Below are 21,627 nucleotides of genomic sequence, written 5' to 3'. Positions count from 1 at the left end.
AAAATTTTAAATAAAGATGTGGACACTTAAGTCTTGAGTATCAATGGATATATTTCTATGCATTTCAATGAGTTAATAAATATCTTATAGTTGTTGCTTGTATTAATATTTGATTTGCACTGTTATGCGTTAGCTGAATTTTTGAATATTTTCTTATATTATGTTCAGTAAAATTAATTAAATCGAAAAAGTTATGTTTATAAACACAGTTATAATATAACAAAAATTAAATTGAAGAAGTGAATAAGCATGCAATAAATTGAAGGTCATAGCTGTATGTCAGGTATGTGTGTGTTCATATTTTTTTCTGATAGAACTTTTTGTTCAGAAATTTAAAATCTACGAATTTTCTTCTATTTCAAAGTCAACAATGTTTTCATTTGATTTTTTTATTTGATAAGTAACTAACACGTTATTAGTAAATTATGCAAACTACACTGTAAAATAAGTTAAATTAAACATTATATAATGTGATTTGTATTTGAGTCGTCTTAAATTAAAAACGTCTTTCAGTCTTTCTGATTAGAACATAATATACCTTCATCATCATGATTGTCTCACATACCTAATAGTTGTATACCGAAAATTCTAATATTTTTTTTAATCTTACCCCAACAGAAGACTCCGAGGAGGTTCTTAATCTTTAGTCTTCAAAGCTAACGAATATATTTTATAAACAATACAAATTTAACGTTTCCTATACCTCTTTAAATAAAATATTTTTATATAGAATATATGCTATTATTTATTTTATATCTGCAAAATTTTCATTTACATGTTTAACAAAATATAATATGAATATAAGTAATAGGTATAATATTCAAGTTTTCATTATTATAATTAATATTTAAGAGAAATATGTTTAGCGTTTGGCTTATGACGGCCGAGTGGTTTCAATGCGTACGTCATGTTATTGTTGATATAATTAATAAGTGACTGGGATCGTCATGAATTTATTTCAATTAGTAATCATTGTCACTGCAGTTTTAATAAACCTCCTTGGAGTGATTTTACAGTTACGTAGGTAGTACATATTCAAAATAATATTATGTGAAAGATATTATGGATTGTTATAATTCTAATTTTTAAGATTATTATTTTAATATCTGTATTATATTATAAACATATTATTTCGTTTTAAAATGCAACTAAAACCCGTTATGTGTAACATTCAAATTGTCTTGTAAATACTCGTATTATATTTGTAATAATAATACTATACGTAAGTATAGGCTCATATTAAAGTTTTAATTTTACAAAACAAAAATATAAATAATAGGGTTGACGAAGTTTATCTAATTAGAAATTTACGTTCTGAAGATTAAAAAAAAATAGTGAAAATAGTCAGTGCTGAATCTAAGATTGTTTTCATTAAGATGTGAAAATCAAAGTTTAAAATAGGAATTCAGACTTTTGATTTTCAATTAATATTCCACTAAATGTATTTACTATGTATAAACTGTTTGAAATTGTTTGTACATTTTTGTAAAAATCTTCAATATACATAATGCGACTAATACTATTATACTAATAATTGTAAAAGAAATAATGAAGTACTTTTAAAATGTAACTAATGTTGTGAAATGTCTTGACGACAACAATTGAAACAACTCTACTAAAGACATTGATTGATGTATCTGTGAAACGAAACATACGATAGAACATAGAAATATCAACTAAACTGACCCTAGACTGGGTGCCAGAATGTATATAAGTATTAGAGGTGTATTATTGACCTATGGCCTTCAACATTTTTATGCTTTAACTCGATATAGAATTGTATTACAAAAATTAAAATGCTGCGTATTATATAATTAATATAACATATTTTGTGTATTCTATTTAAGTGAAGAAACGATCAAGAATATTTACTAATTTTTGTAAATTATTTTTATTGGTAGTATAGTTCCAAGAAGAGTATAATAACTATTGTGCGAACAAGTGTTAAACCGATAGTCTTCATTACATCATAATTTATTAGGCAACTATACTCTATACTCTAAAGTATAATATATAACGTATACACGTATAAGGTGTAACCTTAAAAAAAATAACTAACAAATTTATGTCTTAAGAGGACCTATAAATTCGTATGCGCAGAGAATGGTTTCGTGTAAATAAGAACTATAGTTACTTAATCATAAGAAACTAAATGTACTTATTCGTGATTAAAAAAAAATAATAACTACTTCTAGTAAACTACTAGCGTTTTAATTTTTTTGGTGTCATTAATAAAAAAAAAAAGATATAAATGATTTAAAATCCGATATTTTTATGTTTTTCAAAATCAAAAAATCAGCAAATATTATTGTCTTCTTTATCGTGTATAAATTTTGTTTCTTGTGGTTGTAGCTTAAATGGTTGTTTTTCTACACTTGGGAATATGGGACCAAGACTAATATTTAAGATATTTATTTTTCCTCGAAATGTCATTAAAACTGCCTATATCAAACCTCTTAAAAAGTGGGGGTATGGCATTCTATGTATGTGCACGTTAAAATGTGAAATAAAACAAGATTATATTTGTATAGTACATGTGTACATGTGTCATGTGCCAATAATGTATAATTTCATTCAACGTTTCGTCACTATTAAGTATAAATTATACTGAATACTGATACAAAACTCATTCTCTTCTTACTGTATGATCTGATTTAGATCCAAGTGTTTAAAAACAGATTGCAGTCAAATAATATTGAAAAAATGCCAAGTGCCACTTATTACCTACGTATTTTCATAAAATTCATCTTTTATAAAAGTGAAATTAGAAATATTAAATAAATTCATTATGTACATAAAATATGCAGGATGTCCCGTGAGGATGAATCCATTAGCCGTAGAGGGGAATCGCCACCCGGCCAAAAACAGATTTTTGCAGTTTTACCTGTAAACTAAAAAAAATCTTGAAAATAAAATGTTGAAAGATTTTTAGAAAAATAAATTCGATAAAATGGCTATCTTCAATTGTTTCAAAAATAAAAAAATGAAAAAATAAATTGTTTGACTTTTTACCAAAAAATTTGTAATTAAATTTAAAAACAATGTAGTCCTTGTCTCAGTGTGTCTAATAAAAAAAACAAATTTATTATATATTTATTATCTCAGGAGATATCTTAATGGGTAAATCCTCGCTTAAAAGAAAAACTGGAAATGTTTTTTTTAGAAATTGCTAGACAATAATACATTTGTAAATATTTCTATATCTAATACAATATATAGCTGTCAAAAACACGTGTTGCCATGTACAAAACCGAAAACATTTATAACTATATTATTAGCTCGTATATTGATATAATCTTACTTTTTATTAAGATACAATTCGAGTGCTACTCAGACTTAAAGATAATGTAAGTATTATAATGTACAACATGTAACACATTTTTAAGTCAAGATTCTCACAACTACTAATCCGTTTCTGATACTTACAATAATATAGGCGAGACATGAGAGTATTACAAATTAAATGATATTGAAATTCTGATAATCAAATAATAGATTGAATAAAAATGTGTTCTTGATTGTCTGGTATATTGATCTAATGGGAATCACATGTTATTACAATAATGTTCATTCATATAATAACTGTGAAGGTCACGTGGTACACATTAGGTTACGAATTTACGTCACATTTTGCTCGATTGGATCCACACGATGCGATGAATTTTCCAGCTATACCGTGTGTTTACAAAAACAGGGTACACAGAAAAAGTGAAGCTAAAGATGTTGCACATGCGCAAAATACAAGAGTTGAAAAATTGTAAGTCTTGGGAATTTATGATCTTGTAGTATCATGTCCCGCAAATCGAATTCATAAATATGTATTGGGTACTAAGTAAAAAAAAAGTAATGATTTATAGAGTGTACCCGGTTTTTGTCGACACTCACGGTATCTTAAGCTATTGGTTTAATTTCCAAATAACAACTCTGGGATTAAAAGTAGGGAATTATTATGTTTATAAATTATAATATTTATTAAAGTTGTTTCTTTCTAATCCAATACTTATCATATACCACCTACTAGTTATTATTATCATATTATATTTACTTACAATATTGTCATTCCTTAATATATTATTTTCAATTGGTTTAATGTTCTTATATTTAATATATTCTTGAAGTAAAAAGATATTTTAATGTAGCTAATGGATTGAATGTTGATTGTGTTTTGCAACTTGTGCTAGATTACGTAGATATATTAAGCAGTAAAACAAAAATCATTCAAAATTATTGAACTGCCTAACAGTGACATAAATTACAAATAGGATAGGTAATACCATTTCTGTTGCATACGAACAAATTGAATTATTAATGAATAATAAAATGAACTTGTGAAATTATATATTTTTAACATATAACAATAAAACATAAAAACGTAATAAAATATAATATTATTGGCGAATTACGAATTATTGAATAGTTAAATTAAAGCTATATTCAATAATATTAAAAAAATAAATGGAAGTAAGTATATATTATTAAACTAAGAAGTAAGAAAAAAGTTCGAAATCAGCCATATTATTTTATGAAAACCTACTTATATTTTGTCCATCGTCCCAATAAAACTATTAATGGGTTAAAAAATCTGAAAACCTATTAAAGTTTATTATTAAATTGACTTGAATTTGATTGCACTTTTTTAAGTTTTTGACTATTATTCATGACAGATAATTCTTGCTTTTTAGTGAAAAATATTAGTTGTTGGCTATTCGATTGGTAACATAATAAGGATGTATCTTATCTCCATTACACTATACTTCGATATTCGGTCACACACTTATAATCACTTACTTCGTACCCATCGAAACTAAAAGTGAGTTGTTGAACGTAAATTGCCAATATTACGCGCCTGTGAAATGGTGTCGAAAATAACTTTCCAATGTGCTGCCAAATTGGTATTACTCTAGGTACTTGAATTTAAATTTTGAATTGCCTCATAGGTTTATTTTATCTGTGTATTGTACTATGTGTCCGGGTATGTGTCTAAATGAAATACAACTGATAACAAAAAGATAAGTATACTATTATAATCAAGGTTATACTGCGTTATTAAATCAATAAAATATGTCAAAATAGATATTACTAAAACAGTAATTACGTCTAAATTCAAACACGTGATAAATATTATATTTGTTTGATAGATGACTGTAACATAAAAGAGACAATTTTAAATCAATCCTAAAGAAAATAGCAAAAGGAGATACATTTTTTTTTTGTCGTCACACCGTAAATATGCCACTGTGCGGTATAGACACGGGGCTTATAAAAGGACGATAATATAGACGACATTTTGGCGTCAAATTCTCTGTAAACACTACGTTTTTTTGCACCGACCGTGATGCGATGGTTTTCTTTTTCACCCGGTCAAATTCAAACCCTATCATAAAAAATTGTGTACCGTTGTCGGCCACAATAAAATAATACCACTGCACGTCTAGTATACGCGTTACACATTTAGGATCCATAATATCAATGAGTGAAACAATATTGCACAATACCTAGTCTACAATAGGCTATGGCCTATATTTTTTAGGGGCTTGGCGGTTGGCTGTAGTCGCTAATACGTGATGTGGTCAAGTATCGTTCGGCGTCGCAGGCACCCGGATGGGTGACCATCCGGGTTCTTTGCGACGAATCCTTGCCCTAGATAAAACCACGCATTCCAGCCGTATAAACAGTAACCTTGACACAAACCCAATGTTGTTGAGATCCAAAAACTACAAAAACATTTTTTTTAGATCCTGCCAACTTTTTACATATTTTAGTCTTACACGAGTTTAACTATATTAGAAAAATTGTTTTAAGTACATATCGGTATGCACATTTAATATTATGTTCAATTACAGCTCAATACTATTTGGTTCATTACTCGTTGGTTAATTCCATTGAATTATTATGATTCCATCCATAATTTACTAATACAATACGTATATATTCAACATTTTACAATCAATTATTGTTGGATTATTAGTTATTACCTATGAGGTTTTCTAAAGAACCTAAACTTTAATTTAATTAAAATATGACATCTTCACATAATTTAAAAAACAATTATTAAGTTATTTTTAGTTATTACATCCTTATGAAACTATAAAGCATGAAAGTTATACCTATGATTACATTCTTATAACTAAATAACATAAACGCACGATAATATAGGTATAATAATATATTATTATACACAATGTACCTACTATTTACAAGACTCTTGTGACTGAATTAGATATGACATTATAGTTTACAATACACTGTATTCATCAATAGGTATTGCAATTTACAAAGTACGTATTCGTATTTCGGTATATATAAATATTTTAGCATACCCAGTAGTTCAGTATACAAACGTCATTGTGTCGATAGTGTGGGGTAACTATATTACGTTATTTTATTAATCATAAATACGAGAAAAAGATACGATGCAAAGACTGCAGATTGGTTTGAAATCATATAAATATAATATATACATATACTTACATCGAACAAGGGAAGTAGTATCTCGTTTATATGTGATGGGTATAATAATACAATACTCGACGAGAAGGCAGTCTCCAATATACTTATTTTTTTTTAATCACAACTACTTGAATAACTAAAAGATGATTTCGTTCAAAACGGGAGTTGTCGTAATACAACCTCCTGCGATACCTCGCGATTTTTCTTTGATTCCGAGGGAAAATTATGTGTATTTACGTCTTGCGTATGACAATATAAAAAAAGACGATCTCTTGGAATAAGCACTAGAAATATTTGACACAATGGTCTTTTAACTACATATATACTATATATTATAGTCTATACGTGAACATTTAAAACCACACTCCGTTCTAATCCTAAAGGTGGTCGTCACATATACACGCGTAACGAAAACATTTTTAAACGACATAAAATAATATCAATTATTATATTTCATTATACGAATATAATATACAACCACTGCGCACACTATTATAATATACACCTTAACCCGACGCGTTTATTTAATTATTATTACATTCGCACACTTTTCAATTCGCCGCACACTGCTGCAGCCGTCTAGACGTCTGCGTTACGTAAATCCGTTGTCAACGCAGCTGTCCCGTAATAAATCGATAGTTTACATCGTCCACGTATTATAGTCATATGTACAAGAACAATATTCTTATGTTTATTCGATATAGAAACACATTTATACGAATGCATTTAAGCATACTTCCCGACGACGGTTGTGTTGGCTGTGCGTAGTCTGCATAGAGGTATCCATTTTAATATACAATACCGTCCGCCAGGATTCCTCTCGAGCTGCAAAACTATGGTTTTATATATTATGTATATATAAAAAATAGCTTTATGATTTCAAAAGTTATACCGTTTCTGATATTCGCCCGTTTCGGGAACTAACAAAAATTGTTAGCGCGTATATCCTATTTAGTATTTATACAATATTTTCCGTTATCTCCGGATATCATATGGCGCCACGCCACACCTATAAGACGAATACGTATCTACGCGTGGCCTTTTCACCTTATTTATCGAAGACATTTACGAAGGCAGCACATCGTTATTTATGATAGTATGGTCGATATCGTTGTGTCTTATGATATTTCGATTATTGTCCTTCTGTTAAAAACTCATTTGGAGAAACCATTACTTCCGCTGCACGTGTTCGAACAGACGCCGTACTTATCGCGCTCACACAGTGTGGTTACATATAATTTTTATTTTTCACCATGCATCATGTAATGTATTGTCTATTCAAATAGAATCTTATGTGTAAAGTCACACCGTGTCATTATATCATCCTGACCGTTTTATGAAATATCGGAAAAACTGCAACGGCCGACGCGAACAAGGCCAACAAGAGTTTTAAACGTTTTAACAGGGGCATTCATTCAACAAATAATAATAAAAATAAAAATATTCAATAATCAACTAAGATAATAATTTATTATTATATTATGAGAGATAGTATATTTTATTGCCGTAAACGTAAAATGTGTTTCGACGACCATCCCCACGACGCCTATCCCTGAGGTGGTCCGTCCTCAAGTGCAATATAACAACATAACATCCAGATGTTCGATGCACAACCACAAAAATATATGGACACTTTGCACCGCACATCTGCAAGTGTATAAACGAGTTGAAAAAAAAATTGTGTGGGTACACCGATGATCGTCATTGACGTGAAAAATAATAATAATAATGGTGGTGAAAAAAAAACGATTATCCCTTATTGTGAAATTACACATTACACGCACATCTGTGTTGTGTGCTGCAGAACAACTAGGCTTCCTTTGATATTATATTTGTGTCCATTTGAATGCCTTAAAACCAAAAAAGAAAAAATTAATTTCAAGTGCTCACCGCGTGTGCGGCGTACCATTCTAATAATATTTAAAACTATTGATTACCATACCGTTGTCTGTCATTATTGTTGTAACATTTAATAATACATATAAATATTGGTATAATACGTCAGTGGCTGAAAAGTTTTGTCGCCACCCATCCCATACGTGCATTTCACAGTCGTAATTTTGTATACCCGATGACAAGGGGTTTATTTTCCAGAAGAGGTTCTTACACACCCATAAAAAATATTGTACATGGTTTATTAATTTATTATTAATCGTAATTGTATAAAACATTAAATCGATATGAAATTGTGTTGTGTATACGAAATGTTTCCACCAGTATTCGTATATTGGACATTTTTGTAGATATGTTGTTAGCGGAAAGTTTGTTGTATGGTTTCAGTTAGCTATAGGTATTCTCATTCAAAAATACTCGCCGAAAATGTCGATGGGAAAAACTTTGATAGTGAACGAAATCCGAGAAAAATATGAACCGTTTTGATTTGGCCATCGACGTATATAATAAATAATAATACGATTTAACATATTATGACAGGTTCGATGATCGGCACATACCCTCTACAACTGCATATTATGGTCTAGCAAGTCGCAATGTTTATTTTTAATAAACTATTATGTTTGTATAGGCGTTTTCGTGGTATAGGAACAATCCATATTTATCATATCTTGATAAAATACAACACGAATAAGAGTAGTTGTTAATTTGAAAATGCGTCGCCCCCCCCAAATATACATCTTATATTATACAAGGAACAATGAATAGAACCTAACAACGACCCTTGCATTATTGTGAAATGTGGTTCTATGTTTTCTTAAATGCCAACCACGCAAAAGCCACGCGGTACCGAAAAGATCAACCTTTTATATTATATTTATATAATATTATATAAATATACCTTCTATTTATATATTTTCAATGAATACACCCCTAGACCGTTTAATCCTGTGTCAAAATATAAAAATAAAAATAAACTAAAAATAATATAAAGTACAAAATAATAATATGTTAAATATTAGTTCATTAATGCATTTAACATTATGAAATTATGTATAGTCTACAAAACCTAGAAAGAGAATGGTGCTGATGATAATTGTATAATAATTCTGTTTCTTAAATAAGTAATACCTAATAAAAAAAATATATTTCAATAATTTTTAATTTAAGTATGGTCCCTATATACATATAATTTTAATAAAAACTACCACGATTACTGGAAAATGCACGATTGTGCGTTAGATTTCATAGTATTAAGATACTTGGATTTAACAACACATGAATAGTATGCCACTATACCACAATATTGTTAAGCTAATTACAAGTTAACATTGGTTATCGACGTATAATTATTATTAAACATAATATAACAACGTGAAATAGGTACAAGTTTTTAAAAAATTTACATAATATTTCATCAGTTTTTTATTCGATATGGTTGTAGGAAATAAATAAATAAACAGATAACAAAATATATTTAATTAAAAAAAAAATAATTGTTAAATTTAATTTAACCCATTGACTTATGCTCTTCCATGAACTGGTATTGCCATGATAAGTAAATAACCTACTTAAAATATAATATAATATACTATATTAGTAGAAATCCAAACTGTTTACGTTGTAAATCATTTTATTCTGGAAACAGTTCTGAGCAGAGTACCTACTGTCACAGAAAAACAATTTTAATCAAAACTATTTTTCTGTGACATCGAGGTTAACTAAAATTGTCATGATTGTGTTAAAAATATGTACTTGCTTTTATAAGCTTCTCGACTGTTCAAAAAAATTAATTATATTTTACCATTTTCTCTATATATAGTACTTTTATATTTAATATAGACATATGTCATAATAATATACTATTTAGTATCTAAGTTAAATTTGTAATTTGTATAGTTACTGCAGCATAAAACTCTTAGGGCCATTCTTACAATGTCCGGTTAAAGTTAATCGACACTTAACCGGCCGAATTCTGCCGGTAATAAAATCTGTTGTCAGTCGGTTAGCGTTAACCGACACTTTACCGGAAATTGTAAGAACGGCCCTTAATCTCCTTAATGCTTCAAGTAGGTAATATTGATTGAATATGTACATAATTTATAATTATGAGTATAATATTACAGGTCATGATACAGAGTATCATGTTCTAAGACAGATAACATTAATTTAAGAAACATAAATTTGATCATTTACTAGATACCTAGAACCTAACCGAAAAAAAAACCAATATAATATGATGTTAACCTTTTGTTAAAAGCACCAATAAACATATCGTAATTAGACGTTTATGATTATTTAGCGATATCATTAAATGATAAGCAATTTTGTGGTAGTAACTATTAAACGTAGGTAATAATTAATAATATTAAATTTAATATTTAAAAAAATTTAAAACACAAAACAACTTAAAGATTCAAAAATGTTGATTAGGTGTATAGTAATATGGTGTCCTAATATAATATTATGTTCGAACTTCGAACAGTTTAACGTCATTCGTGTTAACTAAACGTGGCGAAAATTAATTGAATGTATTTTTAAAAGCGATTACATATAATTTATGTTTTAATTATTATTATAAATTATTGTTATCTTATACAATAGGTAATCAGAACAATACTATTAAAGTTCTAAAATAAGATCGTTCTAACAGGTTTTGAAAAAAATTAACCTGTTATCACATATTATAAAGTTAAAAATACAAAAATGTAAATTTTTCAATAATATTTATATAATATTAATATATTAAAGTTATAGTTTATAAAAAAAAACTATACTATTATTATTTGTGAACTATAAACCAAGTTATAACTTATAAGTAATAATTATGACGTAGAACTTTTGAATATAGTATATTTTGTTTATGGTCAATGGTCATAGATGTTAATGGGATGTAAGGGGGGTTTTATTTAATTAAAATTAAAACTTCTCTGTCCTTCAATTTAATTTAAATTTGAATGGATTCAAAATATAATCGATTTTGTTTTTATTCCAGTAGTATTTTAAACACCTGTCGAATTCAATATTTTCCGGTCGAATACAGTTTGATTACAAAAATGCTGTTAGACTTTTGACAGACGACCTTTATTCAAGGTGACCCATAATAATCCAAACATTTATTTATTTAGTAATATGAAAACTTATTAACAATGTCACTGATTAATTGTTTTGTTTATACAATTATACAAATATTTTCGGTGTTGGGGAGTAACTTAACTTAAGTTACAAGTTACTGTAACGAAATTATTTTTCAAGTAATTTGATGGTAATTTAATTACATTTTATTGTAAGTAATTTATATGTAATTTAAGTTAATTTGTGTAGTAATTATTACCAAATTATTCGTTACATATTTTGGTTTAATACATTTTTAGAACGTATTTGATAATATTGTGTGTAAATACTAAAATATACCATATAACTTATAAGTATTATAATGTATAGGTAAAGTTGTCTGAACTGATATTGACTATTTGACTATAAAGTGTTACTTTTAGAATGAAATTCTTATTATTTACTCTGTGTTGAATCTTCGCGGACAATAATAACAATAATAGTGTAGCATAATTTTATTAATGAGTATCTGTTAACAATTTCATATTGTTGATTGTCATCGCCTATTTATTTTATGTATTGTTGTATTGATTACATGATTATTAAGCTACAGTGATATTTTTGAAGAAAAAAAGTAACTTCTATTGTAATTGAGTTACTTTTTAAACTCAAAAGTAATGTAACTTAACCAAATAAAAAATGTAACTTAAAAATAATCTAGTTACAATTTTGATAAGGAATTAGTAATGTAATTTAATTACCAAAAATAAGTAACTTCTCCAACACTGAGTATTATATGCTTAAATAGTTAAACTCACCTAAGAGAAATTTTCAGATATATATTAAAAAAAGTCTGTATTGTTTTTTCTTTTCTTGCATGCATTTTTGGAGTTAAGGCAAACATAGATTATAAGCAAAAATAATGTGCTATACTACAAATATTTTTCTGTTCCCTTTTATAATATACAATTATACACAACAAGGTAACGATGTTAAACAATTATGAAAACGTCCTTTGATCATTACTCGCTAGGAACATGGATTATATTTCAAATGTTTTTAAGACATACTATACAGAGCTGAATTATTTATTTCGTTAAAATGTGTTATTTTTTCAGAGAAATAACTTTATATAATTTCAGAAAAAAAACCTTTAAACATAATATTAACCCACGCGTATCTAAAGGCATTTCTGAGGTATTAATTTTCTTATTTAAAATGAACATAACATTACTTGTGTATAATACGTTTGTATAATATTTTTAAAAGACATTGTTATACGTTTTTAATAGATAAATTAATAAACTCTCGTAGGCTTAATGTTTATGGAGGATTATTATTCTGGAACAAATTATAGGTAGTACAAATGATAAGTACCTATATATACATATAACAGTTACTGTTGATAACTATTTGTCATCCATTACGCATTTATGGAGTAAGACCATCATTGCAGGAACGCATTGTTAAAATGATTAATGAGAGAAATTCACTTTTTTCATATTTAAATGTCAAATCTACTTGTGCGACACTAAAAATAATTCTATCGCACGGGCCGTATAACCATTTGGGATGGCTATTTATATGACCGTCTTCAAACGCTGGTATATGTATAGTGTATAGGTATATAGGGTTTAGAAGTTGCCAAGGAGCTCTCATAAATTATACATCAATAATTTAAATTTATAAATTTATAATCACCTGTAAACATTTATTAACGATAACTTTCTTTAAACTTGAACCCGGTGTCGAGTGATGATAAAAAGAACACCTTTGCCATTATAATAATATGATATTATACTCACTAGCTGTTTTAATCGTGGACCTTTGATAATATTTACTTTGTATTAAGACATTTTGTTGTGTTTTTTTTCTAATTAATTAATATTTGTTTTTGTTACACTTTAAGTTAAAAACCGTATTCGTTTTCTGGCGTTCACCAAAAAAAAATATTTTAAGTGCAATTATTTTTTTTCTCCTGATTTCGAAATGTTAGTACCTATTGAGGCTATTGTGTATACTAATATAACGAAATGTTTTAACTATCGTTATAGTGCCGTACTGTCGTATATTATATATCCAGTTCCTATTGTTAAACATTTTACAATCAAATTTAAAGAGAACCTACCTAAATACCACTAGTTATATTATACACAAAGAATAGTCATCCATGGCTCGTCTCTGTTACATATACATACCACTTGACGGTTAATGTCGAACCGTCATCGTAGCTACCTGGCTACAGCACCGATATAAATGATAGATTCATTGGTGATAAAATAAACGTGTGTCGACAATCGTAGAAAGATGCTGGATGCACCGTTTTATGCGGATTACCGGAATTTCCATACGTATATGTACATACATCATCTCCTATATTTAAAAAAGAAAGTGATGCCCGTTTTTGTCTGAGACGATCTTCGAAATGACTGGCTCCATTAACACGTGCATAGATTTTTGTACATTATAAATAAGTAATATGCGACCAATTCATTTTCTGAACCCAAAAACTGAGAAGATAAAATATAACAATTAACAATACTCCCGAGATGCCATCTGTTCGGGTTTAGCACTACATTAAAAAAAAAACATTTTATAAATTCTAATTCTCCACCCGGGTGTAGTCAGATAGTATAATATCTATAATATATAATATGCATACATGTATAAAACTACCACTAGAATGTAATAATAGTATAATTATATAATACTGTACAACGACCAGGGTCCATGACGTATGCACACTGTGCAGGTACAGAGACATGACGTAAAATATGTAACATCGCAGAATTACGTCTGTCGTCGCTATTCGGACCGGTGTACACAAAAAATAAAAGAGTTAATATGCGATAATAACAATACAACAATACATTTATAACAGTGTTTGTCATTATAAAAATAACAATAATTTCAGGATATTATCATGATTATATTTTACGACTAACCGGAAATAAAAAAAACATTATATAACTGTTACAGCGGATAAACCGTATGCGGCTGTCGAACAACCGTCTGGCCGTCACGCGACGGACCAGAAACCGGCGAATTTTGCCGCGGCGGCAGGCAGACGAAGTCATCACACTCAACACCAAACTACGTACCAACAGCATCAGTTGCCGAACCGAAATAATAATTCAACGGGTGTCGGTCCACAGAATAATCACGTGGAATCTTCGACCGTCACGTTTAACGAGGGTAAGTAGTGAAAATAATGTAAACAGAACAGTCGGGTTTGTTCGGCCCGCCCCACCCATTTTGTAGATTTTCAGAACACGCGTAAAAACAATTATCATATTAATATAGTTGTCACTGATAAAATCCATATTATATAAGTATAGGTTGTATAATGTTTATACCTACCTAGCATTTTGTGTAAACGACTTGTGAGTTGTGGCGTTTTGGTTCGGTATAACTAAGAGTTTTAAGCATCGTCTGTATATATATTATATTTTCTCATTTATAGGTAGCATACTATATACTTATATAATATAATAACAGCAATGAGTGAAATTGAAAAAAAAACTTTGGGTACACGTGTAATTGTAGGTACAATATAATTTTTTTTAACATTTAATAAGGCCAATATAGCTGATATGTGAAAATCGGCCAGCATGGAATTGAATCGTTATACGTTTTCTATATGAGAAATTTTAAATTTCTTATCCTACTTTTAATTGGCAAAAAAAATAATTTAAGTTAATTTAAATGTTTGTACATAAAACGGTAGATAAAATGTCAATGATATTAGGTACAATTTGCTTGGAGTTAAAAATGCCGGGCTCTACAGCCACATAATACTATACTTGAGTAGGTACGTATAAGCAGTATACGCAAAAATAACAATATTAACCATTGAGTGTATACTATAGAGACGTCGTTCGTGGGATCGCGCAACGACGACGATGATAAAAAAAAAAAAAATAATAGTAATACAAAAGCTTGGTACGCAATACACATTATACTCGTGTAATAATGAGTTTAGTCAGCGTACGACCTGGCGATGGTCACGCAAGTTAATGAATAAAGCTGATAGTCGACCGCCCATTAAAGTGGTCAGAAAAAAGCTCTCGCCGATAACGGTCGATGTGACGATGTTCTCGGAAGCGTGTAAGTACGAAATGCGCTCGTAATCGTATATAGGTTGCTTACAATGTACGCATTATTTACGACTCATTCATTAAATAGCTAAGGCTATTTTATCGCAATTTACTCGCAAAGACACTATTATAGATTATTACAAAAACTCAATTCTCTTTGAAATATTTTGAATATTTTTTATATGATTTTAAGTCATTACAAAAGAACGTTTTTTAAGTGCTGGGTTAAAACAGCGTTTGCTTACATTTTTTAAGCGATTGTTTGTACATGGTTTTCCTCTAAACGTTCGTGAAAACTGCTGAAAAATCGATGAATGGCTTCTTCTATACGGCCATGTAGATAGTAGGTAGGTACCAACTAGGCTCGATCTTCAAACGACGCTTGGTCTAATTAAAAATGTTTCAACACTCCTACCAGAAACATCGTTAACAATAGAAAATACAAAACCAAAACCCTTAGAAAAATCAATACATTCCTCGTTTCGCCCAGAATCTTTAACAGTAAAAGCATAAGTATCATGTATGTAATATTTTATCAGTGAGCACTATATTATTGAAAAAAAAATATGATATTATATTTCATTTTTGATTTGGGAAACAACTGTGGTGAAAGGGGTGGTATAACATTTTTCACATACCAGAGAACATTTAGAAACTGTTGTTCAAAATATATCCATTTAACTGTACCTATATAAAATTACTACCTAATAATTTCATGTTTTGATAGGAAATTTCATATTTTAAAATTTAAAGCTATTTGTTTTGATTTCACTCATAGTTATGGGAAATTTATTTTTATGAATAAAATATAAGTAAACAAATAAACATTAAAGCCCAAAGGTATTTAGTCCGTGTAAAAACGTTTGTCAAAAACGCCTATTTTAATAAGATATTCAAGCCAATTTTTTTCCCCATGATATATGAAAGATAATTATTGAGTAAATAAAATATTTCATAGGTATAAAAGTGTTGTGTGTAGGATAATTTAATGACGGCAATAAACAATTTACATAGTGCACATAAAATGTATTTATAAATTAACTGGCCTTTGATTTTTTTTTTTTGTAATAATTATTATTTTAGAATCTGAAATATTATACTTAGATGTCCATTTTCTTTCTTTTTACGAGATGATCATAAAAGCCATTCAAGATTATATTTATTAGGTACCATATTTTATAGAATAGGTAGACATAATGCAAAATTCTACAACTACAAATAATAATATATAAAACAAAATGTATATGGGTGAACATTTTAAATGTACTGACAATGATAATATAAATTGAAGGTGATCATTTATTAAATTTATAAAAAAAAAAACGAGTTAAGTACCTACTAAAATATAAATATTATATACAGTGGCTTGGCGTAGACGTCATTAAGCATCTAAATAATTCTAAATAATTATTTATTTGTGGTGTGGCATGTAATTTACTACAAAGTTCGTATAATTTAAAATTATATTAATATGATAAAATACGTAAATTTGTCAACACTGTTAAAAATATGATAAAGAAAATAATATAATGACAAAACTACAGTCATTATTAGTGTTTGGGTAGGTATTTAAGTTTTAAATCCAATGATTCTTTCCATAGTGTGATCAAGAGACGTTGTGGATGTGTGTCATCACTCATCCCGAGATTCTTGGAATTTTCTCAGGGAACATTATTCCTGGAAATATGCTTTAGAGTTTGTACTGGAATTCCATAGCCATAACGAGGATTTTCTGTAATTTTAAAAGTATTTCTTTGATCAGTTTTTTTGCTGTTTAAGCGGCTCCGTGTTTTTCTAAGTGGGACTGTATAGTGCATTCCAGATTCATAGTTCATACACCTGGAGCATTTACAGTTTTGAACAGTGTGGGTAGGGTGCGTTATCGAAAGATGTTTCGAAAATTTGGTACATTCTGTATTCTATTCTTTCTTTAAGTCTAGACACTTTGACGATCGAACTGGTGACCTTAAAGAGCTCAAGATCTTTAAATACTACAGAGATCAGATTTAAATAATAATTTATGCCAAACAATATTATATAATATACATACCTATAACTTATTTTTATTGGGCCGTTGACAACTAAAATGCATAAAATATAACTAATGATTTACTTCAAGGTAGTATTGTGCTCATGTCATGATCTCATGTCTGTATGTACAAAACACACATGAGTACCTATAAACAGATAAATATATTCTAAGCTTTTAACTATTCAAAAAAATTTTTTATATTTATAAATATAAAATAAATCGTTAGTTTTAATTGCTATCAAACTGAAAAAAAACATTATTTGTTTTTTAAATTCAATCCATAAATGTCTTTATAAACATTTATTTTACAACTATTATATTATAATGGTTCCAGCGTAACGTACATTTTGATCTGTTAAAATACAAATATTATGTAACATGAATTTTGTCATATACAATCTGGATAAATAAATAGTTGCAATTATTGATGATAAAATAAAATAATAACATTGTTTTAAATAATAAAATAAATAAATACAATTTCCAAACAGCTATTACAATCAAATATTATATTATTATATTTGTTAAGTTTGGGATCACTGTTTACGTTTATGTGTAGAAGAAGTAAACGTTCTATCAATATTGATCTGTAATGCAATACATAACGTAACAATATAATATTTTAAACATTTCGAAAATTCCAAAACACAATATTTGTGTTATAATTGCACTTAGAATATTATTAAAAAATCTATCAACAATCAAGTAAACCGAGATTGGTTTGTATAGTTTTTAAAAAAATAAAATCAGATGAATCTAAAATTATTATAAATTTATTAGCTAAGCATGACGGTTAGAATATATATAATAATATTATATTTCCTAGTGAGTTGATATCCATTAAATTTTCATTGAATGATTTTAATGATACACGATTTCGCTCTTATATATTTTTGCGGGTAATGGTGTGGTACATGGGGCACTTAAGGACAATGACCCAGTCCCTTATTGATTCCGCTGTTTCAAATGCGTGTACGTAATATTATCAACATTGTTTTTTATTTATCCTCAATATATTTATAGATCGCGTAGATGAAAGATGACAAACAATATTATATTATTATTAAAATGTTTTAAACAATATTATATAATATCATTGTAATGAATGTGTTTTATTATTATGCAATTTCAAGAAAGACGTTACGCAAATATTTTTGTTCGACAAATATGAAAAATAAATACAGATTGTGATTCTTAAACAATAATACTTATCTATTTGAATTAAAATATTTAAACGTAATTATATTATATACATTACATTCATATATTTATTAGTCAGTTTTAATTATATTTTATATGAATATACAAAGCACATGATATGGTTTTATAAACAGTTAAATAGTAGGTATCTACAATAAACCAACATGTTTTAAATTTGATATGAAAAAATTGTTTTTATCGTTTAGTTTTATACATGGTTAATAGTTTCAATTAAACATTTTGCTTAATATATTAATTTATAAAAAACTAAAGTACTGCCAAACTATTATTCAATTTTTATTTTTATAGATGAATACACAAAGATCACAACGCCTAGACAAGACGTTTTGTTCAAAAAAGGTTACTTGGGAAGACGCAAGCACAGTAGTGTACCAGTCATTACTGAAGTTTTAAATGAAAATGAAGGTCAGTAACGTTAAATCAGAAAAATTATTTTATAGGACAAATATGTAATCGATATTACCGTGTGTTTTAGACGGTGTTTCCATTGATATCAACCCTTTGGACGAGTTGTGTGCTTACGGTGAATATGTTGACCCGTCTATGATGTACATTCTTAATGGTACGTAATGATTATAAATTATAATACTTTATTACCACATGCATCATAATATGTTGAAATAAGCATCGTTCAAACTTACATTTAAGTGATTATTATTTGTTTAATTATACTATATAGTATGAAATTTAGTTAGCGCCATAGGTATTATACAATTATTATTTATTCATGGACAATAAACTGTCTACTACTATTGATACAATATGAAATATATCAACGAATAAATGTAATTAATAATGGTTTTTAAACATTTCATGTGAACACTGATTTTTATATGCAACTAAACGAGAGGCTATATTGCATATAGGACTCGCTCCTGTAGTTTAACACTTAAAGCTCATTCAATTCGAGATGTTCTTACGTGTGCGTGTAATTTATCGTTTTCTCAATCTTAAGTGTTTATTTTATTAGTGCTTTTCGTTGTGAATTTATTCACTTTAAAGAACCCAAAGTTCAATATTAGTAGATTTAATGTACCTACACCTATTATAAATGTATAGGAAAGTTGTACTACTGCTACAGTAAGGTAGCTTAAAAGTATTCACAGAAATGAAACTGACTATTTTATAAAATTAAAAATTTCCTCCCACGCCAGAGGAGTCAAACAGTGTCCGTCTATTACCTATGTATAAATACGTATCTCCTATAAAGTAGGTACTTAAATAAGTGGAATGCTAGGTATGGCCATAGTAACAGCAACGTATAAGGGATAACTATAATAGTAGGTACTCAATTTAAAAGAGGGATTTTTTTTATTTAATTGTTTTAATTAAAAACGATAAGCAGTTGTTTTGACACAATACGTTTGATTTTACTCGAACTCATTGTCATACAATGTAAATGTCCCCGAACGACAATATACTTAGATAAGTGATTTATGTTGGACCCGCAGGCGGCGGATACGAGATCTATGATCCATACACCGGTATAGCGACCAGGCTGATGGGACCTCCACCGGGTCACTTTCCGCCTGTCGGACATCCGATGCTGTACCAGCCGATGCCGATGCAACCCGTCGACTGGTACAACCCTTCGAACGCAACTTCCGACTGGATATCCGGTGGTGCCGTTTACCAGCCGAATAACAGATATCACAAGAGATCAACGACTGCCGACGCTCAGCAGGTGACGATCTATTTTGTTTTAATGTTGTTATCGGTCTCTGACCACCGCAATCATTCTTTCGATTGATGATGGTGGTAACATTATATTACATTATTATTGATAGTATGATCTATGATTGACGTGAGGCCGGTAAATCACTTCCGAATCCATAGATGTTCGAGTTTATTGTTCAACATTAAAATTAGTTTTGAATTTATTACAGAACGGCAGTGCTCAGAGTTCAGAAGTGGGAATCGGTGGTGCCCAGGAATCGAGTCTGGACGATCAGCAGAGTTTATATCAGTCAATGCAGCCATATAATATGTACCCCGGATATATGTTTGGCGCTCCTATGTATAATTATAATGGTGAGTGACAAAACCCCGGCAAAAATATTTCCACCTACCACTAAGGAGTCTAACTAACGAAAAAATAAAAAATAAATAAATGGCGCTATGTGTATGGGCAACAAACGTAGATCATTTAATATAATATACTATAAGTACACGATGCACATGAAGTAGGTAGGTATATTATATTCCATTGCCATTTGGCGCACAATTAAAACTGGGTCGATATAAGATCTTTCGATATTATTTTTATAATATCTGTTGAATACATTGCAGGCAGTTAACTGACCGAGATTTCTATAAGTTTCGGTAGCGATTAAATGGTATTAGGTAATAATTTTATTATCAAGTACTAATCAACGAAACACACTACGATCGGCGGTGATGATGATGATGACCTGAATATTATTAACTTATAGTTCATGTCCATTTAGATTACGTGCCATTGCCAAACATTCCATACGTCTAATTTAACTTTGGCTTCGATAGCCAGAAAATATGCTGGTACATAACTTACATCCCGACGATTAGCACACAGCCGTAATATTATTAGGTGATGAATGTTACCAATCAATATCACAGCTCCCGACATCATGACATAGACAACGTGTCTATTCTTCTCATTATTTCCTGTTTGAACTCGTCGCCAAGTTTTCCCGTTTCAGCCACAGTTTTTTTATTCATATTTATGAACGTTGGATAAAATGAACACGGTGTTTTTTAACCGGTCTTATTGTTCTTTATTCTATACGCTGTCGTGGAATGGAGCCAAAAGGCATAATTTCAAATTACTATTTTTATAACTAGCATTTTTTCTAACTTGACGGAAGGTGGATTTCTATACGTACACGTTTACAAAAATAATAT

General features: G+C 29.0%; 1 protein-coding gene across 1 annotated transcript in view; it reads left to right on the top strand.

Moving 5' to 3' along the window:
• The window catches only part of LOC132942653 (uncharacterized), a 36,290-nt gene that overhangs the window by 8,754 nt on the left and 5,909 nt on the right, over positions 1–21,627 (top strand). Inside the window, exons 2-6 of the mRNA XM_061011220.1 lie at positions 14,377–14,592; positions 19,036–19,152; positions 19,223–19,309; positions 20,199–20,431; positions 20,634–20,778. Coding sequence (XP_060867203.1) covers positions 14,377–14,592; positions 19,036–19,152; positions 19,223–19,309; positions 20,199–20,431; positions 20,634–20,778 — 798 coding nt within the window. The remainder of the gene's footprint in view (positions 1–14,376; positions 14,593–19,035; positions 19,153–19,222; positions 19,310–20,198; positions 20,432–20,633; positions 20,779–21,627) is intronic.

The sequence above is a fragment of the Metopolophium dirhodum genome, chromosome 4, assembly GCF_019925205.1.
Source record: "Metopolophium dirhodum isolate CAU chromosome 4, ASM1992520v1, whole genome shotgun sequence".
Taxonomy (NCBI): domain Eukaryota; kingdom Metazoa; phylum Arthropoda; class Insecta; order Hemiptera; family Aphididae; genus Metopolophium; species Metopolophium dirhodum.
This window is presented reverse-complemented; position numbering and strand designations above follow the sequence as displayed.